Below are 23,509 nucleotides of genomic sequence, written 5' to 3' on the forward strand. Positions count from 1 at the left end.
TGCCCTGTCATTACTAACAAGAATCCTCTAGCTTGGATCAGGTATGTACTTTTCTGCTATATGAGGTAGGAGGAGAACGATCTCTCAAAAACATCATTTGGTGTCACAGAAAATTTTCCCAAAATTTGCTAATTTCCAGCTAGGAATTGGGAGAACTGAACTGAACACAAAAGCAAGACAGGAAAAAGGAATTGCTATGAGTACTTTCCCCAAGTGGTTCATCTTTTAACTTAATTAGCCCAAGTATTCCATGGCGGGGGGGCAGCACATGGAAAGGAAAGCTCAAGCAGACATACAACACTTCAGAGATACTTCTGCACAATTCCTAGATTCCAGTTAATGCTGCTGCTCCTGTCCCCACTATGCTTTGATCAACTGGTTTTCTGACTAAGACAATTCAGATATACTGCTAAGATTTATGATCCAGATGCAGTAATAGTCCAAGAGTCAGCTCCCCATAAAGAATTTATATTGCAATAACTTTCTTCCCAAAGTATAAATTATTATAATAGACTTTATACAAGGACTTAAGGAACCACTGTGAATGCTAAGCATGAAGGATACACAGAACCATTTTTGTTTACCGAGTTTAATATACTACTGATTTTCACCAAATTCACACTCTTACGCTGTTTCACTTCTATGTACTAATATACGTCAATGAATGCAGTTTAGCAAATAAATAAATAGAAAATTGAAATACAACTGAAGTTAACATGTTACTTTAAATACACATAAGAGCTACTCTGTCACTCCGAACGTTCTTAGTACTGCACATCTATTTTCATTATGGCTATATTTGTTAGATGAGAGATTTTAACATATTTGTTAATAAGGTTGGATATTATGTTAACTACCGATCCTTCACAATGGCAAAGCAAACTTATTATATATACTATTTCTAAAGGTATTCAGATATAATTATATTACGGTGTTTGCAGGCATCTACTGGCTGTATTTGGAATTGTAAGAGAATAATTCAGACTGCTGGAAGTCACAGCTATTTTATTTGATTAAAAAAAAAAAGTCCGTTTCCTTTTAAGCTGAGCACAGTTTTGGTTTTACTATTTAAATAATCCTTTTTAAAGCTTTGCTCTCCAAGGCATACATATTTTCAAATACAGTTTAAACCATAATAATTTCTCAATCTTATTTCTGCAGCAGCTTCTCTTTCACATGCAAGAAATAATTCCTACTGTTAAAAAGCTCTTGTTGATTAAGATACAATTTCTCTCTTTGAAATACTCCAGACTAGAAATTAGGTGAATTATTTAAGAACATAGAAAACGAAACCAAATAAACACAGCCAAGAACCTCGCAAATATTTCTTCTGTTCTCGAGAGGTGTACAGTAGTTTTAGGGCTGCTAAAAAATTCTCTGACAGAACAATTTTCTAGTGGGGAAAGAAAAATGTTTTTTTGATATCAACTACTTTGATGAAAACTTTTATTTTCAAATACAGCCCAATGGAGTCCTCCTTGACAGTTGTGTTTCAGAGCTGGGCTAAAAGATCCTGGAAAACACCATTTTGCACTGCTTTGGCTTTCCTTCCACAACAGATTAAATATGACCTATTTCAAGAATGACAATGATTCACCTGTTTCACAGTGAATTTGTTCTTTGTTACTCTCACATGCAACATAACACAACAAAATACTGAAGGTCTCCACATAAAAAGGCAAGGCTTTTTCCAAAATCACTAATATATTTGTCAGGGATCCTAAGATGCTTTTGAATAAAAACTTTCAATATAAACAACAATTTTTGCCTTACTATAAACTGCATGTTAGAGCACCAGAGTTCCGCTCCTAAAAGTAGGAAGAAATTTGAAATTAGAACTATGTATATTGGATAGCTGAAAAGAATTCTCAAATTCTACCTTCCTCTCTTCAGTTTGCTCTCACTTCAGTTAACCATGTTCTGTTAAGATAAAACCACACAGGATGTTGCTCTGAAAACAGCAACTTGCTCAGGCCCATGAACGCAGAAGAAATAAGCAGCATCACAGATACAAACAAAAACCGTTCCTAGATCAGATCCTGTTGTGTAGAAAACTAAATTTTTTTTTTCATTTATGCAGATATAAAGAAGAGAAGAGATCTCTATTGATTAGAAGTTGATACACAACTAGAACAAGGTTAGAGAAATATTTAGAAAATTAAGGTTTAAATCATTCAGAGAAGTGTTTAGATGGGCTAAGTGCACATTTTCAGGAATACTACCCTCTGTGTCTTCCCTCCCCATCCTCCACTTTTTTCACTCTTAATTAGCCATGTAGCACACTTCCCCTTCTTAAAAACCTCACTCCTCTCAAGTTCCTAATTTGAATGACAAATAGAGCTTTTTAATATTGGTAGTGTTTCTGGGTAAAATAAACAGTTTCATTCCACTGAGATTACCCTTCTCTGTTTGTAATAACCAGAAAAACATCCAAGTATGGAATGGTTTCCTTTTGAAAACTACTTTTAACTGATAGGTGAAACCAAAAGTATAACAATTCCTTTGTAACACACTTGTCCGTGTAGGAATGTCCTTGGACAAACACACATTAGAACAGACGGATCTTGCCATTAACATCCAAAGTTAAAACAACTTCCCCATTTAAATACATATATATAGCTAGCCATGCAGCTAGGAGGAGGCACCCTCTGCCTTGCACTGAATTGTATAACTACCTCTGTCTTTTACCAGAACCAGCTCCCGAGCTGCATGCAGGTCTTGATGGGTCTGCAAACAGGTGCTTACAATGTCAAGGTAACAATACACAAGCAACAGCAGGAACATGCTGGTATCCATCTAGCAGGCAATATGAATACTCTGGGTGTGGGAGTAGTGATCCAGCAGAGACCAATGCACCAAAAACTCATGTTCCTGAGGGACACCGTGGCTCACCCAACACAACCCCCCCTATTGGGGGACAACTATGTTTTCCTCCTATCTGCAAGCTAGTCGAAGAGTTTCACCAAATCCTCAGTTCCGAGAATTTGCTTCAGGCCTCGCAGTTCTCAGACATATGAAGTTCTTAGCATAAGTGACTCATCAAGTTAACAAGTCAGACACACAGATTTGGTCAAACTGTATATGCACACAGACCAACCATCATCTCTTTCAATCCCAGGAGCGAGGTTTTGTACTCAGATTCCAGGAAAAGGGAGACAAAGAGGCTTCAGATCAAGCCTTTTGCAAGCTCCTGATAGTCCAACCTATCACAGAGACCTTTTAAATAGAGGATGCTTTCTTTTCAAAAGGTCAAATAAGTGTTTTGTAAATCTCAGTTTCACAGCAGGAATACACATTTTGTTGAAAACTATGATTTACAAATCCGTTTTTGTATTACATATCAGAAGTGAACTACTTTAATCAAAGCAACTCATGAGTCTGCAAATGTTTAAGATTCAGTCCTTAGGTACAAAAACAAAGAACAGCCACTGACATCGCAGTACTATGCTGATTTTAAAGAGACCCATTCAAACACAACCTACTCCGATGATATGTGATTATTCCTAGAAGACAAACAGGAAAGAGACATTTTTAATTAAAGAGTAAACAAGTGTATGGGGGTTTTGGTTTGTAAAAGGTCTTCCATGCCACATTTAATTTCTCTCTCAAAATCTCCAGCATGCTGGGTTCCCATGACAAGACATACCACCATCAAAATAACACTGGATCTCTTAAATGTATTTTGCATGATCCTGTTCTATTTTACAGAATGCAGCAGTGTCGCTCCTTCAATAAGGTAAGAATTTCTGGTGATATCTACCTGAAAAGGTCAGGAATACAAGCCCTTCTAGAAAACAAGAGGATGAACAATACATGAAGATCTAAAGGACACCTTAAAATATTTAATCATGTCTCATCCTAGTTCTTTGCAACTGAAAATGAATTTAAGATGAATAGTCATTTGTAATTATTTCTGAATTTCTTCATGGTAATGTGTATATTACACAGATGCATTTTATCCCATACATGACCAAAACATGTCACTTACCTTTTCATTATTGTAATAAGAAATGCTGTCTCCATCAAACTTAACCCAGCGCTTCTGAAACATGCGTTTGCTGTGAATCAAAAATTAATACACTTAAAATTATAAACACAAGTAACACTGGCTTTTAAGAATGTCTGAAGCACAAATTATAGAAAGGTCAAATCATGTTTAGCTTCCTGTGTTTGGGCCTAAACATTTTGAAAATTAAAATAAAACTTAGCCCTATCATATCTTTTCGAAAGGAGAATGCTGATTTGAACTATAATAAAAATATCTGCAAACAAGAAGTGCAGTATTACCGGACATCTTTTATAAATCAGTCTTTTCATGTTTTTAATCAATTCTGTATTTCCTTCCCATGTGCTCTATATCACACCTGAAGTGACAGAGGAAAAAACTTCCAATAACATAATTTTGCTTGAAAATAACAACAATGAGAAATGGCTATTTTTATTGGAGGCAAAGGAGTATTCTGAACACAGAGCATACCTTTAAGTATTACAAGCTCTGTAAGATACCTTCTAAAAAGGGAAAGCTGAGAACCTAAAATAACCATCTCATTGCCATGTTTATAAGGACATCTCTGTTTACAGAGATCTTCAGTCAGCAACATCTACTGAACACTCTCTTCCCTGGCCAATGAATAAATAGTGGTCACACCAAATCACTCAACAAATACAACATAAAATTTCATTTTCAATCTGTGTTACCAACTGGACATCATTAATGAGTAGCTCATTTGATTACTGCAGTTTGCCATTAACTCATGCTCTATAAGGACCTCCTAAAAAATTATTTTTACATGAACCTGAACTCGTCTGTTATGCTCATTAAAAAATGTTGACAGCCTATTAGTTATCATCTATAAAAGTTTCAATTCTAAAATCTATTAAACAAGTTAATTAAGCAAGAACAAGACTCCACTCTAACATCTCGTTTCCCAACATTATTTCCTTTCTTGCTAAATGAGTGCTCTGCTTTAGGATTAGTAGACTGTGATAGTTTATCAAAACTTTAATCAAATAGCAGCTCTGGCTTAATTAACTTGTATTATATGACTACAATAAATCACCATTTCTCATAACCTGGAAAGGCCAATGTAAAAATCTATTTTCCATTAAAATGTCAATAAACTTTATGATGATGCAGGGAGGAAAAAGTGAACCTTAGTACCACATACAATGGGAGTAAACTGAATGGCTTTAGAATTTATAGTGAGTTAACTAAAACAAGAAGGTGTACTTTAAATGGACGATTTGTAGGAATTTAAGAAAACAGTATATATTCATTCCCCTGATGAGACACAAAGTGACAGGTGTAAATGGGAGCTCTATAAAAAGAAGAAAAGGGGGGCAGGAACAGAAAGAAACATTCAGTTGGTCAGGACTGAAATAAAATATGACGGTGCTTTAAGGGATGAAAAAAATCATTGGGTTTCTTTTCTTTGGTTGGTTTCTTTAAGTCTTCTGATATTTGAAGAATGGTATTGTAAGAAAGAGAACCAAAAAATGTAGCATTCATTAAATTAAAAATGGTTAAGAAAAAGTCCTTGAAATCAGCCAAGGAATATCACTGGCTCAAAGGTAGTGACCCTGCAACTGTTCTACTCAGTCCTAACCAGTACTAATTTTGTGCTTAATTCATCATCTTTTTCAAATAATATATTCTCACACAGTACTTTAGATAAAGTCTTCACACTTTGTTCACAACTCCTTCAAATAGCACAAGATGAGTCAACTGGAATCAAGAACTATACTTTTTATCACTCTATTAGCTAACTGGCAAAAGTGCTGTTTAAAAAAAGTCCTGTAAGTGAAATAAAACAAAAGTTAAAGCTAACTGCAGCTCTCTGAGAAGTCAATACACTAACAATTCTGAGAGAGAGATGTGCAAATGCATATTATACTGGGAAAAAGTCTTTTGACTCTATGAATAATTATTCTTTAAGTCTTTAACAAAAGTAAACAATGACAATCCATGAATGTGAATGAAACTTTTGAAACAATTTAAAAAAGCTTGAGCAGATTGAAGTTCTCTAATGGTAAAACAGGTCTATTAAACCAGGTTTATTGCTTTTTGTTATTCAGCTTAACAATGTATCACCGTATCAGCACCAATAAAGCCAAAATCAAATACATTAAAAACTTGCTAAATCAGAACTCTTAAAAAGGAACAACAAAAAAATGGAAATTTCTATACAATAGAGCTCTTTCCAGTGGGCTTGAACCAGATTGTATTCTCAACCAATTTAGTTCAATAATTTTGTCACTAAACTGAAAAAAAAAATAATTGCTGTACTAGTCGATGAGTAGTTATGATTATTATAGCCACAAATAATGAAAGGAAAGGCCAAACAGTTTAACATCACCACCTTTCAGTGCAGTTAAACATACAGTCCTAAGAACAAAGAATACAGAACTACTAAGGCTTGAGTAGGAGGTACAGTAAAAGATGTATTACAGCACTAATAAGGACAACAGCTTTAATTTCTAGATGCTAAGTACTAGTGAAGATCAGAAATAGACTTAAAAAGTAAAATTGTGCCACTTTTAATACAAGAAGGAATTCAGAAGAAAACAACTGGAGAACTGGAAACTACAATTTAAAACGAATAGTCTGTATTAAGGAGGAGGTTAGAAGAATTTCATGAGAGTTTGCAAGTATTTATGAAGGGAAGATCTGATAATAGAGTGCTCTTTAGTGTAAAACAACCTAAGAAGAGTTGGAATTTAAAGTAGGTTAAAATAAAACAATTTAAAAAAACTTTAAAAAATAACAAATTAAACATCAGATTTTTTATTTTTTTTTTTACCTACAAATGTGGCAAAGAGTCTATTCTCTTTCTATTGTGTTTCTCTCTCCCCTTCAATATCTGAAATCTTAAAGCAAGGCTTGGGTTCAGATTCCTCCCATCAAACACTAGGCACATCAATAAACTAAACTAGGAGACAATTCAGCCTAGATGCAGTTCTAAACTCAAAGCTCAACCTACATGCACAGTTCTGAAACCAACAGGATCTCCAGTCACAGTAATTATTAATTTATACATCCATGGCCAAGTTGGTAAAGTAGTATTTCAGAATCAGTTTGTTTTCACTTACTTTGTGGCCCACAGAAAATCAGCAAAAATGTACAGATTGGAAATACTGCTACAAATTACTTCTGTATTTTTCTGCTTCAGTTCATGAGTGGTGATCAACATTTTTAATACAAATATTTTTCCTGAGCGTACCTCCTAAATAAACTTTAGAATAGGTAACATCATTAAAAACTAAGAATTCAGAAGAGCCCTATGCTCTTGCAAAAAAACAGTTCCCTTTCCCACCACAAACAGCAAGCAACCAAATACAAACACATCTCTCATGCAAACATTCATCTTCACAATTATACAGTAATCACTGCAAATACCATACCCTTGAGGGGATAATTTATCCAGCCATCCTGCTTTAACCTTCTTTACTGATGGTCCATAAAAACAAGCATACGGTGTTATTGAATCATTTCCAATGGAAGTTTGATCTCCATCAAATTGCCAAAAATGCATTTGTTCACTGACAAAGCAATCTGAATTTCCACTTTGTATCTTACTACTAGATGCTGACTGTGTCTTGTCTTTATTTTTCTTTTTCTTTAAAGGCAAAGAACTTTGTTCCACAATAGAATATACAGATTCACTTTCAGATTCTTCTGGTGCTAATGATTTGTTTTCCTGAGACAGGGATTCATTTTTCGCCAGTTCCTTTGTCTTCTCCTCCTGATTATTAAAGGAACTAGAAAGAAAAAGTGCACTTTACTCTTAATGCATTGCTACAACGCACAAATACATAAAATTATTAATTACAACAAATATTGTTAAAACATATGATCAATATGTTTATAACTTGTTTAACCATTGCAATAACCAAAGACATGCTAAACACAATGTATCTTGTAACTACGACCATACTGAATCCTATTTTCTCCATTCAACAGGACTGGTAGGAAGGTAACACCGGTTCCTTTAGAAGCCTGAACAGAAATTTAAGATTAATTCTCCTTCCTCAGAAAACTAGCTTCATTCATTTAAATACTTTGGATGACTTGCAGTATCACCTCTCTCTTCCCTCTCCCACCTCAACACAAGTCAGGTACAGACTAGAGACTTAAGGAGCACATCAGGTCCCATTTCATCAAACCATTGGCCACTACCTCATGACAGGAGTAGAGAATGGTTTTTAGTTTTGTTTGTTTGTTTCTTTCTTTCTTTCTAATGAGGAGGTAGAGTATGAGAGTATTCAGACATGGTTAGCTAGGAGACAGAGAAGAATAAAACCTGTGTCTTCCTTGTTCTGACTGAGGAAAAGAGGGACACCTTCCAAAGCCACAAAAATTCTGAAACCTGGGTTAGACAGTCTTAGGACAGCCACAGAGCCAAACGTTGCCTCTGATAGCATGGGGTAAAGGTTCAAATAGGAGAAAAAAAAAAAAATACAGTCATGGTTGTGCCTTCAGAGGTAAAGATCTCCTTGTGGTATCAGCTAATAACTCTTTCCTCTTTACATTTTGAATTTCTCTATAACTCTTAGTTAATACCATAGATTCTTGTAAGAAGAATACTCTTCATTCATTCCTAGATCTGATTTATTTTCATAAGCCAGGAATTCATTTCCATGAAGTTCCTAGAAAAGAAATACATCGTAACCAACATTTGTACTGAAGTAGTAAGTGATGTTTAAATTACTGTAGACATAAATCACACACAAACAATAGCCGAACTAGCAAAGCTATTCTTTGCCACATTTTCAAGTAATATGCATGTGAAAGATCATGTTTTTAAAAGTATTTTAAGAAATGTTATTTTCAGTATTTCCATTTTAAATAATAATACTCAGATAAAACATGAGCATAGTCCAAAATACCCAATACAAACAAATTAGATAAAGAAATTTAGTGCATAGAAATATCAGTCCTCTCATTTTTCTTGAAGCACAACTGGATATTATTTTTACCCTGAAATTTTCTAAGCTCAAGAGCCATGTGTTGCATGCATGTTGAGTATACCACTTATGATTTGCCACTGCTAGCCTATCTTTCATATCAATACTTCTTCTCTGAATTAAATGTACAGCCTTCACAGTACACTGAATTTACCATTATTTTATCTTTAAATTCCTACAGTAAGACTGAACTCAGCCATGTCGAATATATCTCGCATTTTCTCGCCAACCTCTTCTTCCTAAAAGGCACACTTATTAATGTTTGTTTAGAAATCTTTACCACAAACTGCTTGCAGTGTACAAAATGTCAAGGTTAACACTGTTCAAGAACATTACATTTCACACTTCCTAAATTTGATCTGACAATCATACTGCATTACTAAGCTTCTCAATACTTGTCTTTCTTCCTTTAAAAAAAAGAAACAAACTAAAATGAACATCATGCTCTCTGATGGAAGCATTTTAATTTGCTCATTTAAGCTTTAATGTCTATGCCACAAAACTGAAGGGTGGCAGAAAAAAGTGGATAAGCTTTCACAACGGTTGTCATTTGTTTTCTGAGCAGCAGTACCTCATCTTGTACTTGAGGGCTGTACTTTGGCAAGATGAAAATGCAATCTTAAAAAAGCATACAGCCAAAAGCTGAGTATGTGTACACTGCAGCATAAATTGTGGAAATCACAGGCGACTACTAGGTGAACAGTCTGCCTTCCTCTGCCAGCCAGATCCATCGTAAAAAAACCCCACAAACCCAAAACACCAAAAATCAACAGCTACCAGCACACATACGCCACTCTATTAACCATGTGATAGCACTAAGGATTAGACAAAACAAATTAAAAAACAAAACACCCATTTACCTTGCAAACAAACTAAACAGAAAACTCAAAAGCAATCTGTCCACTGCTTATCAAATGCTTGGATTGACTGGAATCTCACAAAAGGAGGGGAAATGGCTGTCCCCCACTTCTACACAACAGTCAAGAGGCTAACATCATTGCCCAGGAAGCGCCTTCAGAGCAAAAGTGGTCAGTATCTTTTATCTTCATTTGCTTATCAGGATGCAACCACAAACCATACCCACTGAAGCTATGTGGTAGTACCTCTTCCTCCCTCTCATAAACCATTATGATAACAGTTTTATGTCCTTTTTGTGCCCAATCCGGAATCTTCAGCACTTGGGCAAGTGAATTCAAGGAGCCTGAGAACTTTCAAGCAATAACCAAGAATTGCATTTCTATTGCTAGCAGTTTTAAAAATGTAGAAGTCCACAAACAAATCAGGTTGTGGGGACAGGAAGTTCTATTTGCTCACAAAAACACATATTTCACAAAAATTAAGTCGCAAGTATTTCCAATGTATTGTTTACAGAATTACTCTGCAAGATGCTCAGACTTAAGACAAGACAAAACGCCCATCTCCCACCTCCTGCAAATCTCTGAGGTATTATACAAAGGTAATTAGCAGCAGCATTTTTTCCTGCAGACACCTTTATAGAGACAAGTATTTCTTAAAAAATAGGTAGAGATATTAGACAGAAACTGCCTCTAAATATGTACTGTTCTTATGCATAGGAAGCACCTACCCTTAAGGAAGAAACCTGGCTTCGGGATCCCAGTCAGATGGAACTGCCTACTTGCAGCCCTGTACAAAAATCTTCTACTTTTTATCAGGAAGTAATTCAGGTGCATTTTTGTTTTTAGCTTTTTCTAACAAGTAGTCTTGCTGATCACAACAGCAAGTCAGGAAACCTGAATGCTAAAACATGGATGGCATGAGAAGTACCGGAACTGAGGCTACATTAAACAAAGACTCAATGCCATTCAGGACAGGTATCTTCCTTAAGAGATATTGCCTTAGTCTTCTGTTAAAGCTAATGTCACAGAGTTCTCCTCAGGTTGATTCTTGAATCATGGTTTGGCAATACAATTTTATAACAGGTCCATAAAGATAAATTCCTCCTTTTAAAATATTAAGGGTTCTTATTTTAAAGTGGTAAGATTTGCAACCTGGTCAGCATTCCACACTATCACAATGCTTAGGTGCTCACATAGTTTACTGAACTCAATATGCATGTTTAATTTAGTTTGACAGTCTACAGCAAGAAATAAAGCCAATACTTCACTCTAGAGGCCTGAACTCATTAGAATTCAGTTTTTCTGTGAAGGAATTCTAATATACTTGACTGTTCATTTGGACACAACAATAAATCAGCTCTAAAACATTTGGATTTTTGTGTTACTTTTAAAGCAATATAAAAAAAAATACTTCTTCTTCAGGTTGCCCTTTAGAGGTTTCTGCTTCTAGCTATCTTTCTTCCTGACCTAAGTCAAAGGCATATTTTCTTTATAACCTTAATTCCCTGTTCTCTCATACTCACTTACCTCCAGTCTGCAGTGACTCATTACCTATTTCTACAGACACTCCCTTTACAAAAGTCTATAGAAGCCTCTTCTTGTTTACACCAGTGAAACAGAAAGAAGGGTAATGGCCAACTTACAAGCCCTTACAACAAACTTCAGTCAGTCCATATAACAATTTGTCACATTTCCTTGTATATAGACAAACTATATTCTCATGTGAGGTTATCTTTTAAAGTGAAGCACCAGTTACAAGCCCTAAAATCTCAGATACTTTACAGTGTTATCTAAACTTTCTTATTTATTCCTAGGATACTTCATACCTATGGAAAAAATCTGAAAGTGCAATGTATCTTAGGACCTTTGTTTTATGGTTCTTCTTTATGAACTTTGTCTGCAATTAAGTTCTAATGGAACCAAAATTAACTATAAAGTTTCCAACAGACGTGATAAATATAACTCAAAAAACTATTCACTTACATGAAAGTGATAATTAAAATCCAAATCTTCAGATCAGGGTAAGCATGTTATAATATACTACATTAATCGTGATTCTACAACCAGCAGAAATAGCAACTGTATTTCAAGCAGTTAATCCAGTTTAACAGCATGGTATTTTTGTACTGGGTGCCTTCGTAAAATAAGAAAGATTGCTGACAATCTTCCTGGATATGCTTTTTTACAACCAACCATTTCAATGAAATATATAGAATAATGCTAAGCAGCAGCAAGTAGGCTAGGAAACTTTTTCTAGAAAACCTGCTTATGCCATTGAACTAATTACAAAGAAGTTAAATTTCAAGTTTTTAAAGACATTGGCACAGACAACAATAACTGGCACAGACAAGACATTGTACACAAGGAAAGAAAACGAAAGCTCAAAAGTTACTTTTGTGTGCAGATAAGAACTAGAAGGAGAAACAAGACATGAATTTATGCGTATCTCCTTAAAAAGTCAAGGAGAAAAAAAAAAAGCACAACATATTTCCAAAGCAAAGAAAGTACACACCAAAAATAGAGATCATTTTTATGCTTCTAAAACCACTCCCATTAGAAGATGAAATCTGAACCATTTATTTTCACTGACCAATTCCTAACAAATAAAAATTGGGGAAAAAATATCCTCGGCATCCGTTTTAATAGCTTTGATTTTAGTCACTAGTTTACAATAGTTTAAAAAGTGAAACCAGACAGTAACTAAGAATAATTTACTGTTTTCTCTAACTCAGTGGCTTGAGATCAGCTGGGACATTTATAAGCAATCACACAATCGACAATTTCTGGTCTGCATCCTGCTAAGACAGAAGCAGGAGCTGGGATTCACGGCATTTGGTGGATGCCTCAGCAAGCTAATTTACCTCCCAGATCCCTACATGATTCAAAAGTCTGTCCACATGCCATCTGTGGCGTTCACACCATCAATTACTGACCCCAACAGAAACATTCACTTCAGAGAATCCTACAGCAAAAGTGACTTTCTGGGTATACAGCAAGTTTAGGGGATGCATAAAAAAATATCAGAAGTCCTGAGAACTTGCATATATAGGAATTAAAAAAGAGTATGGCCAAAAGTGACCATTAGATCATCTAAGCTAACATGTAAGCTGCTTTCATAGGATATACACAAGCCTGTGTAGAGATGCCCAGTCTCGATCTTCAATTATCAGAAAAGAGAAAAGCCACTTTTACCTTTACTAGGCCACTTTTACCTTTACTAGTCAATTCTAATGGTTATCCACCATTTAACCTTACTTAGGCACAAAGTATTGCAATATACCGCTGTACCTAGGAAGGTAAAAGGAAGGCATCAAGGTAGTCTGCAACTACCTGTAACTGACTGTTTTGCACTTGATATGGCAGCACTGGGAAAAAAAAAAAAAAAAAAAAAAAAAAAAGTCAGTTATCTGTCCTACGTTGTTTAAAAAAGACAAAACCAAAAAAAAAAAAAATCCAACCAACCAAAACCACAGCTTCCTATTCCTAGTGAACAGTACAAAGTGTATCTCCAGATTAAGAGAAGTCACTAGTCCCCAAATAGCTACACAATAAACCTTTTTCAAAAGACTGAAAAGTTACTGGGAACTGAAAAAGCAGAGGAAAAAAAGAATTAAGGGCAATATAAAATACATAACATGAAGATTAAAGTGAAGATAGACCATTTATATCCAGACTTCTCAACTTACTTTAGCATCTTTAGGGTTGTCACAAATAAAGGTTTCCCCATATGGAGAGATGATGGGTGGCTTTTCTTCCATGAAAGTTTCTTAAAACAAACAAACAAACAAAAGAATAAATACAGAGTCATACAGTGCAATACTCTACTAAAGTACTAATAAAATCAAGAAGGGACACAGATTTTGCTGTTTCTGATTCCTCTGTCCTCAGAAAAAATTTTGAAGAACAAGAAACAATTTCCCATTTCTAACTGAACTCCAGACACCTCGTTTCCCCTCAGACACTACCTAGTCAGACACTACTACTATTACTATATAATTTGGATATAACTTGCATACAGGGATTTTCTTCTTTCCTATCCTCCATCAAGTTAAACAAACAAACAAAGTAACCACAAACTTTTGTTGCATACTCATAGGAGCAATAGCTCCAAAGTCTCCTTTATTCTGACTTTAAAAAAATAAAAAACACACAAACTCATTTGTGCACAATCTTCATTTTGTGACCAAGTATTTGCTTGAAATTAATATGCATGACTTTAAAGAAGACATACCTCTAGAGTATGAAAGAACTTTTGTTTACAACTGACTGCACAAGACTTCTAAACTCTTCCAGTAAACTATTTAGTACAGTTAATTTCCTGTTATTTCCTGGAGCTATGAGCACTAACTAACAAATTAAGTAGCATTAGTCAGGAATACGCTCCTTCTATCTTTCAAGAAAAAGCTAACTCTGCTTAAAAAAATCTGGATCTAATCTAAGAAACTCAAAATACTGTAGTCTAAAAAAGTATATTAAAATAAATGAGGTTTAAAGACTGGATTTTCTAATTTTCATTTTATTAGTTCATACACAAAAACTAAGTAAAAATGCAGAAGTGGTTAAATGCTCTGCTATTACATACATCACTTTTTCAAGACCTTCCAGATGCCCAATATTTCTTAGAATAAGCAAGTCAACACTCATTTTAGACAAATGCTGGTCTGAGGTTTCTTTTTTCCTCAGTATTCAAGATGTAAATATCAGCGTGTTTAACTCACTGTTTCTTGAAATTTGCCTCCCAGTGCAAGAAATATTTACAAGATCCACATTTCTTCTTTTCTGAAGGGAACTTGAACAAAACAGAGCACAAAATGAAAACATTAAGTGAAATTTCCCAGAAATGGAGCAAAAACATCTTATGCAGTTAAACTATTAAAATTATATACAAATATAGAAATAGTCAATTTTAAGTCTTGGGAAAATTTCTGATTTAATTTAAAAGTCACCCAACAGTCTGTTTTCCTCCCTTTATGACACTGAATACTTCTCTGATTCTAGCACACACCTTGACTTTGGCTTTTTTGTTTGTTTTGAATTGACCTTATCATACATTTAGATTTCTGGGAAGCATGGAGATCCCCCACTTTTCACCCTCCCTTCTCTTTCATGCTCATTACCAATTACTATATTTAAAGAAGGATGTACTATGAAAATCTAATTTATCAAGTTCAAAGGGAGCCTGGGCATGGAAATCCAGACAAAACATGCTCTCAAACACTGAAAAAATTTGCTGTGAAGTTTTGATTTCCTAAGGTGAATTTTTCCCAGAAACCTGTCAATCTGAGACATAAATGTCATTGCATTGCAACTGCCTGTGACTATCACAGCACATTTTGTAAATTTGTAAGAATGTATCCCCATACACAACAGAAAAATCATTTTATTATTGGTGGCACTCATCATGCTGTTAAAGATTACATTTTTTTCATTATTATTTGTTATTATTATTGAGGTTTCAGGCAGAGACAGCAGCTTTAGAATAACAACACAGGAACAAATATGCCTGAATTAGTACATTTCTAACCCATCTTCACTACTCTAGCAGTCTGTATTAGAGCTGCTTTCAGCCAAGTTCTGATTTCCCATGTTAACATGAATAATTAGTAATTTTTCCCTTTAATTTCATTTTCTCTGCTTGAAATAAAAGTAATACAGATCCTCATGCATCCTTATAGAATATTCATTGACTGATAAATGCCATACAAGATCCTTGAAGTTTTTCTAACAGTTTGCAGGTCCTCCATCCTTCAAAGCCAAAGATAAGTATGTTTTACTAAAAATACCAATATTCCTGATTTTTGTTTCCCCACTTGACATATTGAGAAATTTTATTCTTTTAAGATCAGATATATTCAAAACTTTAGAAATACTGTCCCATGAAGTCCAAGTTTAATTACTCCATATTACAGGCTGATCTTTCTCTGTGACAGAAGGCCTACATTTATGAACTATTATTTCGTATCATTTTTAATCCATGTCTAAATCTGCCCCAAACAACCTATTAAATTCAAGACAGAAGCCGCAACTTATAAAGTTACTTGACATTTCAAATGTTATCCAGGTTATATCAATTAAATTCCTCAACAATATTTTGTAAAATCCTGGTTTTAGAAAACTCACGGGGTGAGTTTGGCCAGTGAAGGTGGATCATGGCCTAGCTCCCACACATAATTGTCTACTCTCCTGAGTTAAAATTACAAAAAACAGACAGCAAATACTTTAAAAGTCTCTGTTTCTTCATACATTTTACTAAAAATTATGTAGTTATATCTTTTGAAGCTACACTAGCAAATTACCTTCATGCATTTGTACTAACCTAATTTTAAAGAACCTGGTATATTTACAAAAAAAAAAAACCCACCACCTTAACTTTTCCAACACAGACTGGATTTTTTGTTGTTAGACTGTGTTTTTTTAAGGGTATTAACAGCATTAAAATAAATTAGAGATACAGATAAGCAGCTCTGACTCAGAGAGCTTTTAAAATGATGGTTTTCTTCCTTATGTAAAACAGTGAGTCATTGGCTTAGTTGCAGGGTGGATGGATTTAAAAGTGGGTAATGGTAACAGCAACAAGTGAAGATAAATTCACCAGGAAATGAAAAAATAACAAATCAGCCTTCAAAGACCTGCATTTTTTTAATTCATGTATTTTTCAGGACTTGTGTATTCTTTTTTGATTATGTGCCTAGATGTATGTATACATGGCAAGAAAACCTGCTAATAAGAAAACCATAGTCGTTTTTTTCCAGCGATCAACACTAAAACCTTTTTGTCATTTTTGGAAAACAAAGTTCTAACCTATGATGTCAAGTAAAAACTATCTCAAGATATAAAATAAATGAAACAAGTTTACTCTGAATATCTGCTTCAAAGATTATGTATAACAAACAACACACACAGCAAGCTATAAAATGATAATAATTTGTCAGTGCTCAATAGAATAGTTAGTTATTGTACAAATGAATATCTGGATTAAAAGACAGAAAAATACCGAAGACTTCTTTTCGGGCAAATAAGATTAAAAAAAAAACAAAGAAAAAATCTTCTATCTACACCAATCTATGACTTTCCTTAACTATTTCCAAAATGTAATACCTCTTCAGATTAATGATCTTCTTTATTTTGCTCTTTAAAGGAAGGTTAGTACAAGCAGTCTGCCAATCACAAAGTATGCCAATTTTACAAAGATATAATAATAATTTAAATTAAATTATCACTTTGTTACAACTGTGGAGATTCAGACCCACTATTTTTCTATATTAAGAGGTACTGGATGAGGCTGAGGCTGCATACTCTTCCCCACCATCCTTTACTTATGCATAAACAGGATGAAAGGGTGTGATGAGGCAGCGACTGGTCTTGCTAAAGGCTGAGAGACTGGAAAGGTGAGAGCTTAGCACTGGGCTGAGCTGAGCTGTTTTATTCAATATACTCCTGTCACTTTGCAAATAAAGTGAGGGAGAGAGGTCAGGGTAAGCAGTCAGTGCTTCTAAGTCTTTACTGGCATTCATCTGCTGAGTGTTTTAAATGAATGAAGCTTTTGTTTCCAAACTCATTCAAAACATGTTTTCTTTTCTATCTATCTCAAGACCTAACCCTCCCATAATGCAAACACGTCAAAAGTGCTCTAGCATGCTGTGTTAGAGCTCTGGGGTTCATAGACTGCTTGCGGAGGTAAATTAATGGTGATGCTTGACCATAGAAAAAGAGAGGGAGTAGCTTCTCCCTCCTAAAAAATTTGCTTTGTGTGACAGAACACAGTAGAGAGACGGCAGCACCAGCTTGGGCACCTCATTAGCAATCTTGACCACTTATATTAAAAAATGGAGTCTAAAGAGTATCAGCACCAAGCTACTATCAGCCCCAGCTTCAACCACAGGATCTGCCAGTTGCAGAAGCCGAATAGTGCCTGCTCAGGCCAAGCATCATTATGTATTTTATTTATTTATATTTTCCCCCAAACTCAGCATATTTTCCAGAATTACTTTTGGTCTATTTCTTATTTCTCTTCATAAAGAATCAGAGCAATCCCACTACTGAACAAAATAAGTAACAAACTTGGGGGATATAAAAAAATCTAAAAGGATATAGAGTTCATCAGCCTGAAATTTTGGCTGTGTAGCATTCTGTTTAACACACAGGTCTACCACGTTGTAAATCTGCTTAAGCTTTTTCTTTGAACAGATGATGCAACAGTAGCTCTTTCACCTAAGAGTGACTGCTAAATTACATGATCCAAAGCATCCAAAGCATCTAAGACTATCTCTATACTTACCATCTTTAATCTTGTGCTAAAGTCACGTCAGTGGTTAGCTCCATCCATTGCATTACTGTCACTATTCTGTCTTACAAAAGCCTCAATTTTTCACTCATGTCTGCATAGAAGAAGTCACTTAAACCATAATTATCAAGAAAGACCATGAAACTTCCAATCCACTGTGTTTAACCCTTTGTTCTGTTCCACAACATGACTGGTGAACCATATTAAAAATTTAAGACTGCTCAGTTAAATACAGAATGTAGTGTCTCAGAAAGGGTGATGACTTTGTCTAATAAAGACATTTTGGATGCAGATTATTTCAATTTTGGAAGATGATTTGCAATCCTCTTGACAATTCCAGTGCTTTTAAACACCTTTAGAGTTATCTTTACTAATTCTGTATCAACAGAGAGCTCATGTTGTAAGAAGGAAAAGCCTAGCTGACAAGAATCTAGCATAATTACACATCACTTCAATCTGATCAACCAAAACCACTACTAAAACCTGCACAATAACCCCACTATCAAGAACACTGTCTAATTGCCACTTTTTTTTTTTTTTTTTTTAATTCTGCACCCCTCAGTGCTACAGTGATGCCACATATACTTCAAAGAAGAAAGAAAACCAAAATATTTCCAACTTCTAAAATGCTATGGTGTATTACCAGCTGAAAGCAAGTTTTGTTACAGGCAAGAACCAGGAGCACAAGTGAGGCACAGGGAAGCAGATATACTTGCAAGAGAGGCAAGCACATTATTAGTAATAAAAAGTGACACGGTCACAGCACTACTAAGAGGCAGAAGGAGACCCACCATAGGAACTTTTGTGCCAGAAGGCACATAGGAGGTAATGAGAAAAGCATTTCCTTGCATAAAAATTTAATGACAAATATCCACGCACAACTGGAAGCAAATGTTGAGTTTCACAGAAGATTTCAGTGGGACTTCTCTGCCTCTACAGAAAAGCCTTCACGCCATGTAATAAGGATGAAACCAGCATCTATCAATAAAAGTCAGTTGAAACAATTTGTCTATGCAATTCTGTAAAACAGACACAATCTTTCCTGAGGTTAAAGATGCTTTCCTCAGGTTAAAGTTCTGTATTAATTCTTTGCCTCTAAAAAAATACTCAGCAAGGTTATCAAGAATGTTTCTGTGAAGTTTAAGTTCTGGTTTGAAGTTCTGGTTTAGCCTTGATCTTCCTCAGACAGATTGCTACTTGTCCTTCAGGATTTCCACATTGTTATAACTGGAGCATAAAGATGAAGAAAATAAACTGAAGCTCACAAATCAAAATGGTGGGTAATGAAGTAAGTGGCTCAGTCACATATTAATCACTAACAGACTAGGATTTAGAGGATTTCCTTCAATGGTGAGAAGATTACAAATACAGCATATTCTCTCTACTGGATGATTGTTTCTCAAAAGACATTAAGAGTACTTTTTTAGTAGCTGGTTACTGTTATCTTTTAGGATGAGATTCCCATTTCAGCTCAGCAGGAATAGCTGTATTATATGAAGTAGGGATAATCATGCTACAAAAGTTAACATAAAGCTACTCCTCACTGAAAGATGTTTATACTTAAGTTTCAATAAGCACAATTTTTTGATGATTTGGAAGGCACTGACGAAACATTTTTTAAGGCACACAAAAGTCTCTTAATTGTTTTAAAGAATCTTTGCCTCTCCATCTGTTCAATCAAACAATTGCATTACAACATTTAACACTAACTTTCAATAATCTAAAAGAAACATAAAGGCTGGGAAAACTCCACATTTAGGGCATGTATAAACTCGCTAATGATGTTTCTAACTGCTGAGATATGCAGATGAAAAAGACAAGATAAAATACAAAACATTCTCAGACATGTCCCTTCCAGGCATAGCTGGTGGTTAAAAAAAAAAAAAAAAAGACTAAAAAAAGTACAACCTAATGATTTGGATATGCCTACACCGACAAAACTTTGCATATGCCTTTGCATGAATTTTTCTTCTCTGTTTAAGACACTTAACCAGCATGATGAGTAAATGCTTATACTGAACAGAAATAGAAATATCACAGGTTAATCTGTGGGGAGATATTCTTCATTTACACAGCCTGTAATATTGTGATCAACTGTACATTCACTGCCTATTATTTTTAACATTCAAACAATATTACTTTTATTAAGATAGGCCTGGAGTTAAGTTCTAACATCAGACTTTTTCCTCTACATTCCATCATATTTTTGCAAGACAAGCTACAACAACTGATGCTTATTCAAGACAATAAGCACTACTCACTAATTTGTGGATTTAGATTATGAACTCAACCATTCTGAAGGAAGAAAAATCCACACCCACATCACATGAATATTTTGAAACAAATTCAAACTCTCCTATGCAATTTATCATAACAAACTTTACTGAACTCTATCCAATACTATCCTCACCAATGCTGCACAGAACTACCCTTACAAAGATTCCATGAACTCTGAAAACCTCCCAGATCTATCGTGGTTTGGTTCCCTCCCCTCCCCTTTTCCACTTCTTTTTCCTGCTGGAATGCCTCAAAAATATTTTTATACTACAAGCATCATTAAAAGCTAAGGTTTTGTTATTATGAGGACACCAGCAAAAGCCAACACCTAATATTACAAACTGGTTGCATTCATTCTCTGAGTTAACAGTTAAATGACAACCAGTTTAGAAATTTATAAGAGCCTTCTTGAAGAAAGTCCTTGCTTTAGACCCACAGTATAACATAACTTCCTCCTCCACAAAATACCCTATTCTAACTTAAAACAAAAAAAAATTTATGTGCTTTAAGGCTAAGACTTAAGATTCTCATGTAACTGTCTTCTTGTGCCCATGCATGCAATCATATCAGACACATCCTGCTTTGTTTACAGGGTGGCTACACCATACAATGCACAAAAGAGACAAGAAGGATTTTCTAAATTTTGCCCCACTTTTTAGGTAAAACTACATTAATACGTGTAGGTGTGTAAAACTTCCCGTATCTTTCTTATAAGTTACATATATAAAGATAATAAGCTTGTCTTTTCCAAGAACAGTATCTCTTGAAAGGTATGAGCTTAAAAGTTACTACCATAGAACCTGAATACTTGTGTTTCACAATAACTGTTGTCTCATCATAAAAATAAATTTTTATACTTAAGGGACAATTTTTAGCTCTCTTGAAATCACCATTTTGTCACCATTTTCCTGTGATGGATCAGAATTTCATCAGAAACACTGGAGCTAAGGTCTAATTAATATTAGCAGCAATGTTTCGGTTTGGAATAGATTCAACAGCTTTTTCTGTTATTCTTCAGTCTTGGTTTTGTAACACTTGTGTATTTCCATTCTTTCCTATCTTAACAGCATACAGATCAAGTTTAAAAATGCTTCATATAGTTGGTTTTAACAAGGGTTATATCTAAAGCAATAAAGATTCCTTTCTTTGAAAATAAGTAGACGCAGAGGTGATTGGGGAGGCTATAAGGAAACACTGTTCTAAAATTTCCCTTTATACTCTCATTTGCACTTTTAACTTGCATTGAAGCTTAATCCTTCAGTTAGTGTAGCAACATTCATGCCAGATGCAGTTTATTTACAGCACGTATTAAAAAAATCCACCAAAAAATTACATAAATAACCTGCGAGACCACCCAAACCATAATTTCTACAATGATAGCAGTTCTTCATTAGAAAGAAACAGCAATTACCTTGACGAAGCTTGAACTTTACTTGATTCAGGAATTTCTGGTACAGGTCGATGCCTTAATATAAAAGACCGGCTTGCTCTTGGAAATACTTTCATGCAGTTCTGCGTATAAGAATCATATAAGTCATTGTCTACCATTTCTCCTTTAAACTTAAAGAATGGAGAATTTGGCTGACTATCAGTTAAATCACCGTCATCTGCTAACATCAGATGTTTGCTTTCATTGTATTTTGTCTCACATGAATGAGCAAATGAAGAAGGAGGATCATGAAATGCCAAACAGCCAGCCAAGTGCTCATCAGCTTGGTATGCAGAAGCTTCTTCCAGTGATGCATCTGGCTGAGTATTCATCTTAATACTTCCACTTAGATTGACAGCTTTTAGTATGCTGTCTGAATTCTGGTATAAACTAGAAAAATCCAAATCTGTAAAGCTATCATCATTTGCCTCCGATAAGTTTTGCTCTGCAAGTTCAAACCCTTCTTTATCAATGTAAGCTTTATTAAGAAGGTGTTCTGACAATGTTGCAGGTATCAAGTTAGTCCCATCTACACTTGAATTGCTTATTGGAGACTCCTGATCTGAGGATGAACATTGCTTCTCTTCTAAACCTTTTAAGTCTTGGAGTTTTAAATTTTCACGGAAAAGAGTATTTCCTTGCATTTTTGAAAGAGTGGTGTCTAATTGCTTAAGAATTCTTCTGCGGTGCCCTGTAGGCAACACTCCCATTTGCTGAAGCACACCATTATTTATTCCCACACAATCTGTCACAATGTTATAGCCATATTCTTTAAAGTTAGGAAGATACTGCCCCAAGTTAATGTTGACCAAGAATTCTTCAATATTGGTGCCATTGACTGTGGATGACATAATGGCAGCTTCATTCCGAATATTGCCCCACACAGTCATGTAGAAATATAGTCAGGATGCACGCATATTCACTAGCAACAAAGCTCTCTAAATCTGTTGTCAGCCAGCCAATGAAGAGTACCAGCTTCTTCAAGACACTTCTTCAAGTTTCTTCAGTTCAAATTGATTTTTTTTTTAAAGACTGCAAACCTACAGAAAAGAAAAAGGGCATTAAAAAATATTCCCATCTGAATTCACATTAATCTTGAATAAAATTCTGAAAGGCTCCCTGTCATTTATACAGCAATATTTTTAAATTGCTTATATATGAAAATTTCAAGGAGGGTAAACAGCATAACCTCTCCATCCTTTTATCTTGGCCTGTATAAAGAGAACAGAGAAATCAAAGTCTTAACTCAGGACAAGTAATACAGTCTTAAAACATATAATCCTAGTAGTTGACTTCAAGATGAACTGTTAAGAGATGAATCACTGATCTACACACACACACTCTTATTACACAGTACTCGGATATAAGGGGGAGAAAAACTGACATAAGATCAGAGCTGGAACTCAAAGCTTTCCTATTCCTACGCTAGCACCAATCAACTACAGCATAGGGCTTCTACTGCCTTATCTTCTGAGCCTTAAACTCAATTTTAAGCACACTTTCAATGGGAAAAAGGGAAAATGACCGGCTAGAGGATTCTATGTGAACTGTGGGTTGAAGCCCTCTTTAACTGAGAATCCAACTGAAAAAGTACCATAACCAATAAAATAGTTTACAAAGGTAGAATCACTTCTGAGCGGGGTGGGGGTGGGCGGACAAAAGTGCCGTAGTTGTTTAAATAACTACAGTTAGAAAGCT

At 35.0% G+C, this 23,509-nt stretch overlaps 1 protein-coding gene across 3 annotated transcripts in view; it reads right to left on the bottom strand.

Annotated features, from left to right (window-relative positions):
* ARAP2 (ArfGAP with RhoGAP domain, ankyrin repeat and PH domain 2) overlaps positions 1-23,509 on the bottom strand; it is a 127,677-nt gene that overhangs the window by 98,764 nt on the left and 5,404 nt on the right. For all 3 annotated transcript variants that reach the window (XM_087737378.1, XM_087737376.1, XM_087737379.1), the window contains 6 exons: positions 21,794-22,851; positions 14,540-14,610; positions 13,508-13,587; positions 8,561-8,646; positions 7,402-7,758; positions 3,989-4,058 (listed from right to left, as the gene is read on the bottom strand). In XM_087737378.1, the coding sequence (XP_087593504.1) occupies positions 3,989-4,058; positions 7,402-7,758; positions 8,561-8,646; positions 13,508-13,587; positions 14,540-14,610; positions 21,794-22,701 (1,572 nt within the window). In that variant the 5' untranslated portion in view covers positions 22,702-22,851. The remainder of the gene's footprint in view (positions 1-3,988; positions 4,059-7,401; positions 7,759-8,560; positions 8,647-13,507; positions 13,588-14,539; positions 14,611-21,793; positions 22,852-23,509) is intronic.

This window comes from Nipponia nippon, unplaced genomic scaffold, assembly GCF_047370975.1.
Source record: "Nipponia nippon isolate SJK-2023a ecotype South Korea unplaced genomic scaffold, ASM4737097v1 scaffold_6, whole genome shotgun sequence".
In the NCBI taxonomy this organism is placed as follows: Eukaryota; Metazoa; Chordata; class Aves; order Pelecaniformes; family Threskiornithidae; genus Nipponia; species Nipponia nippon.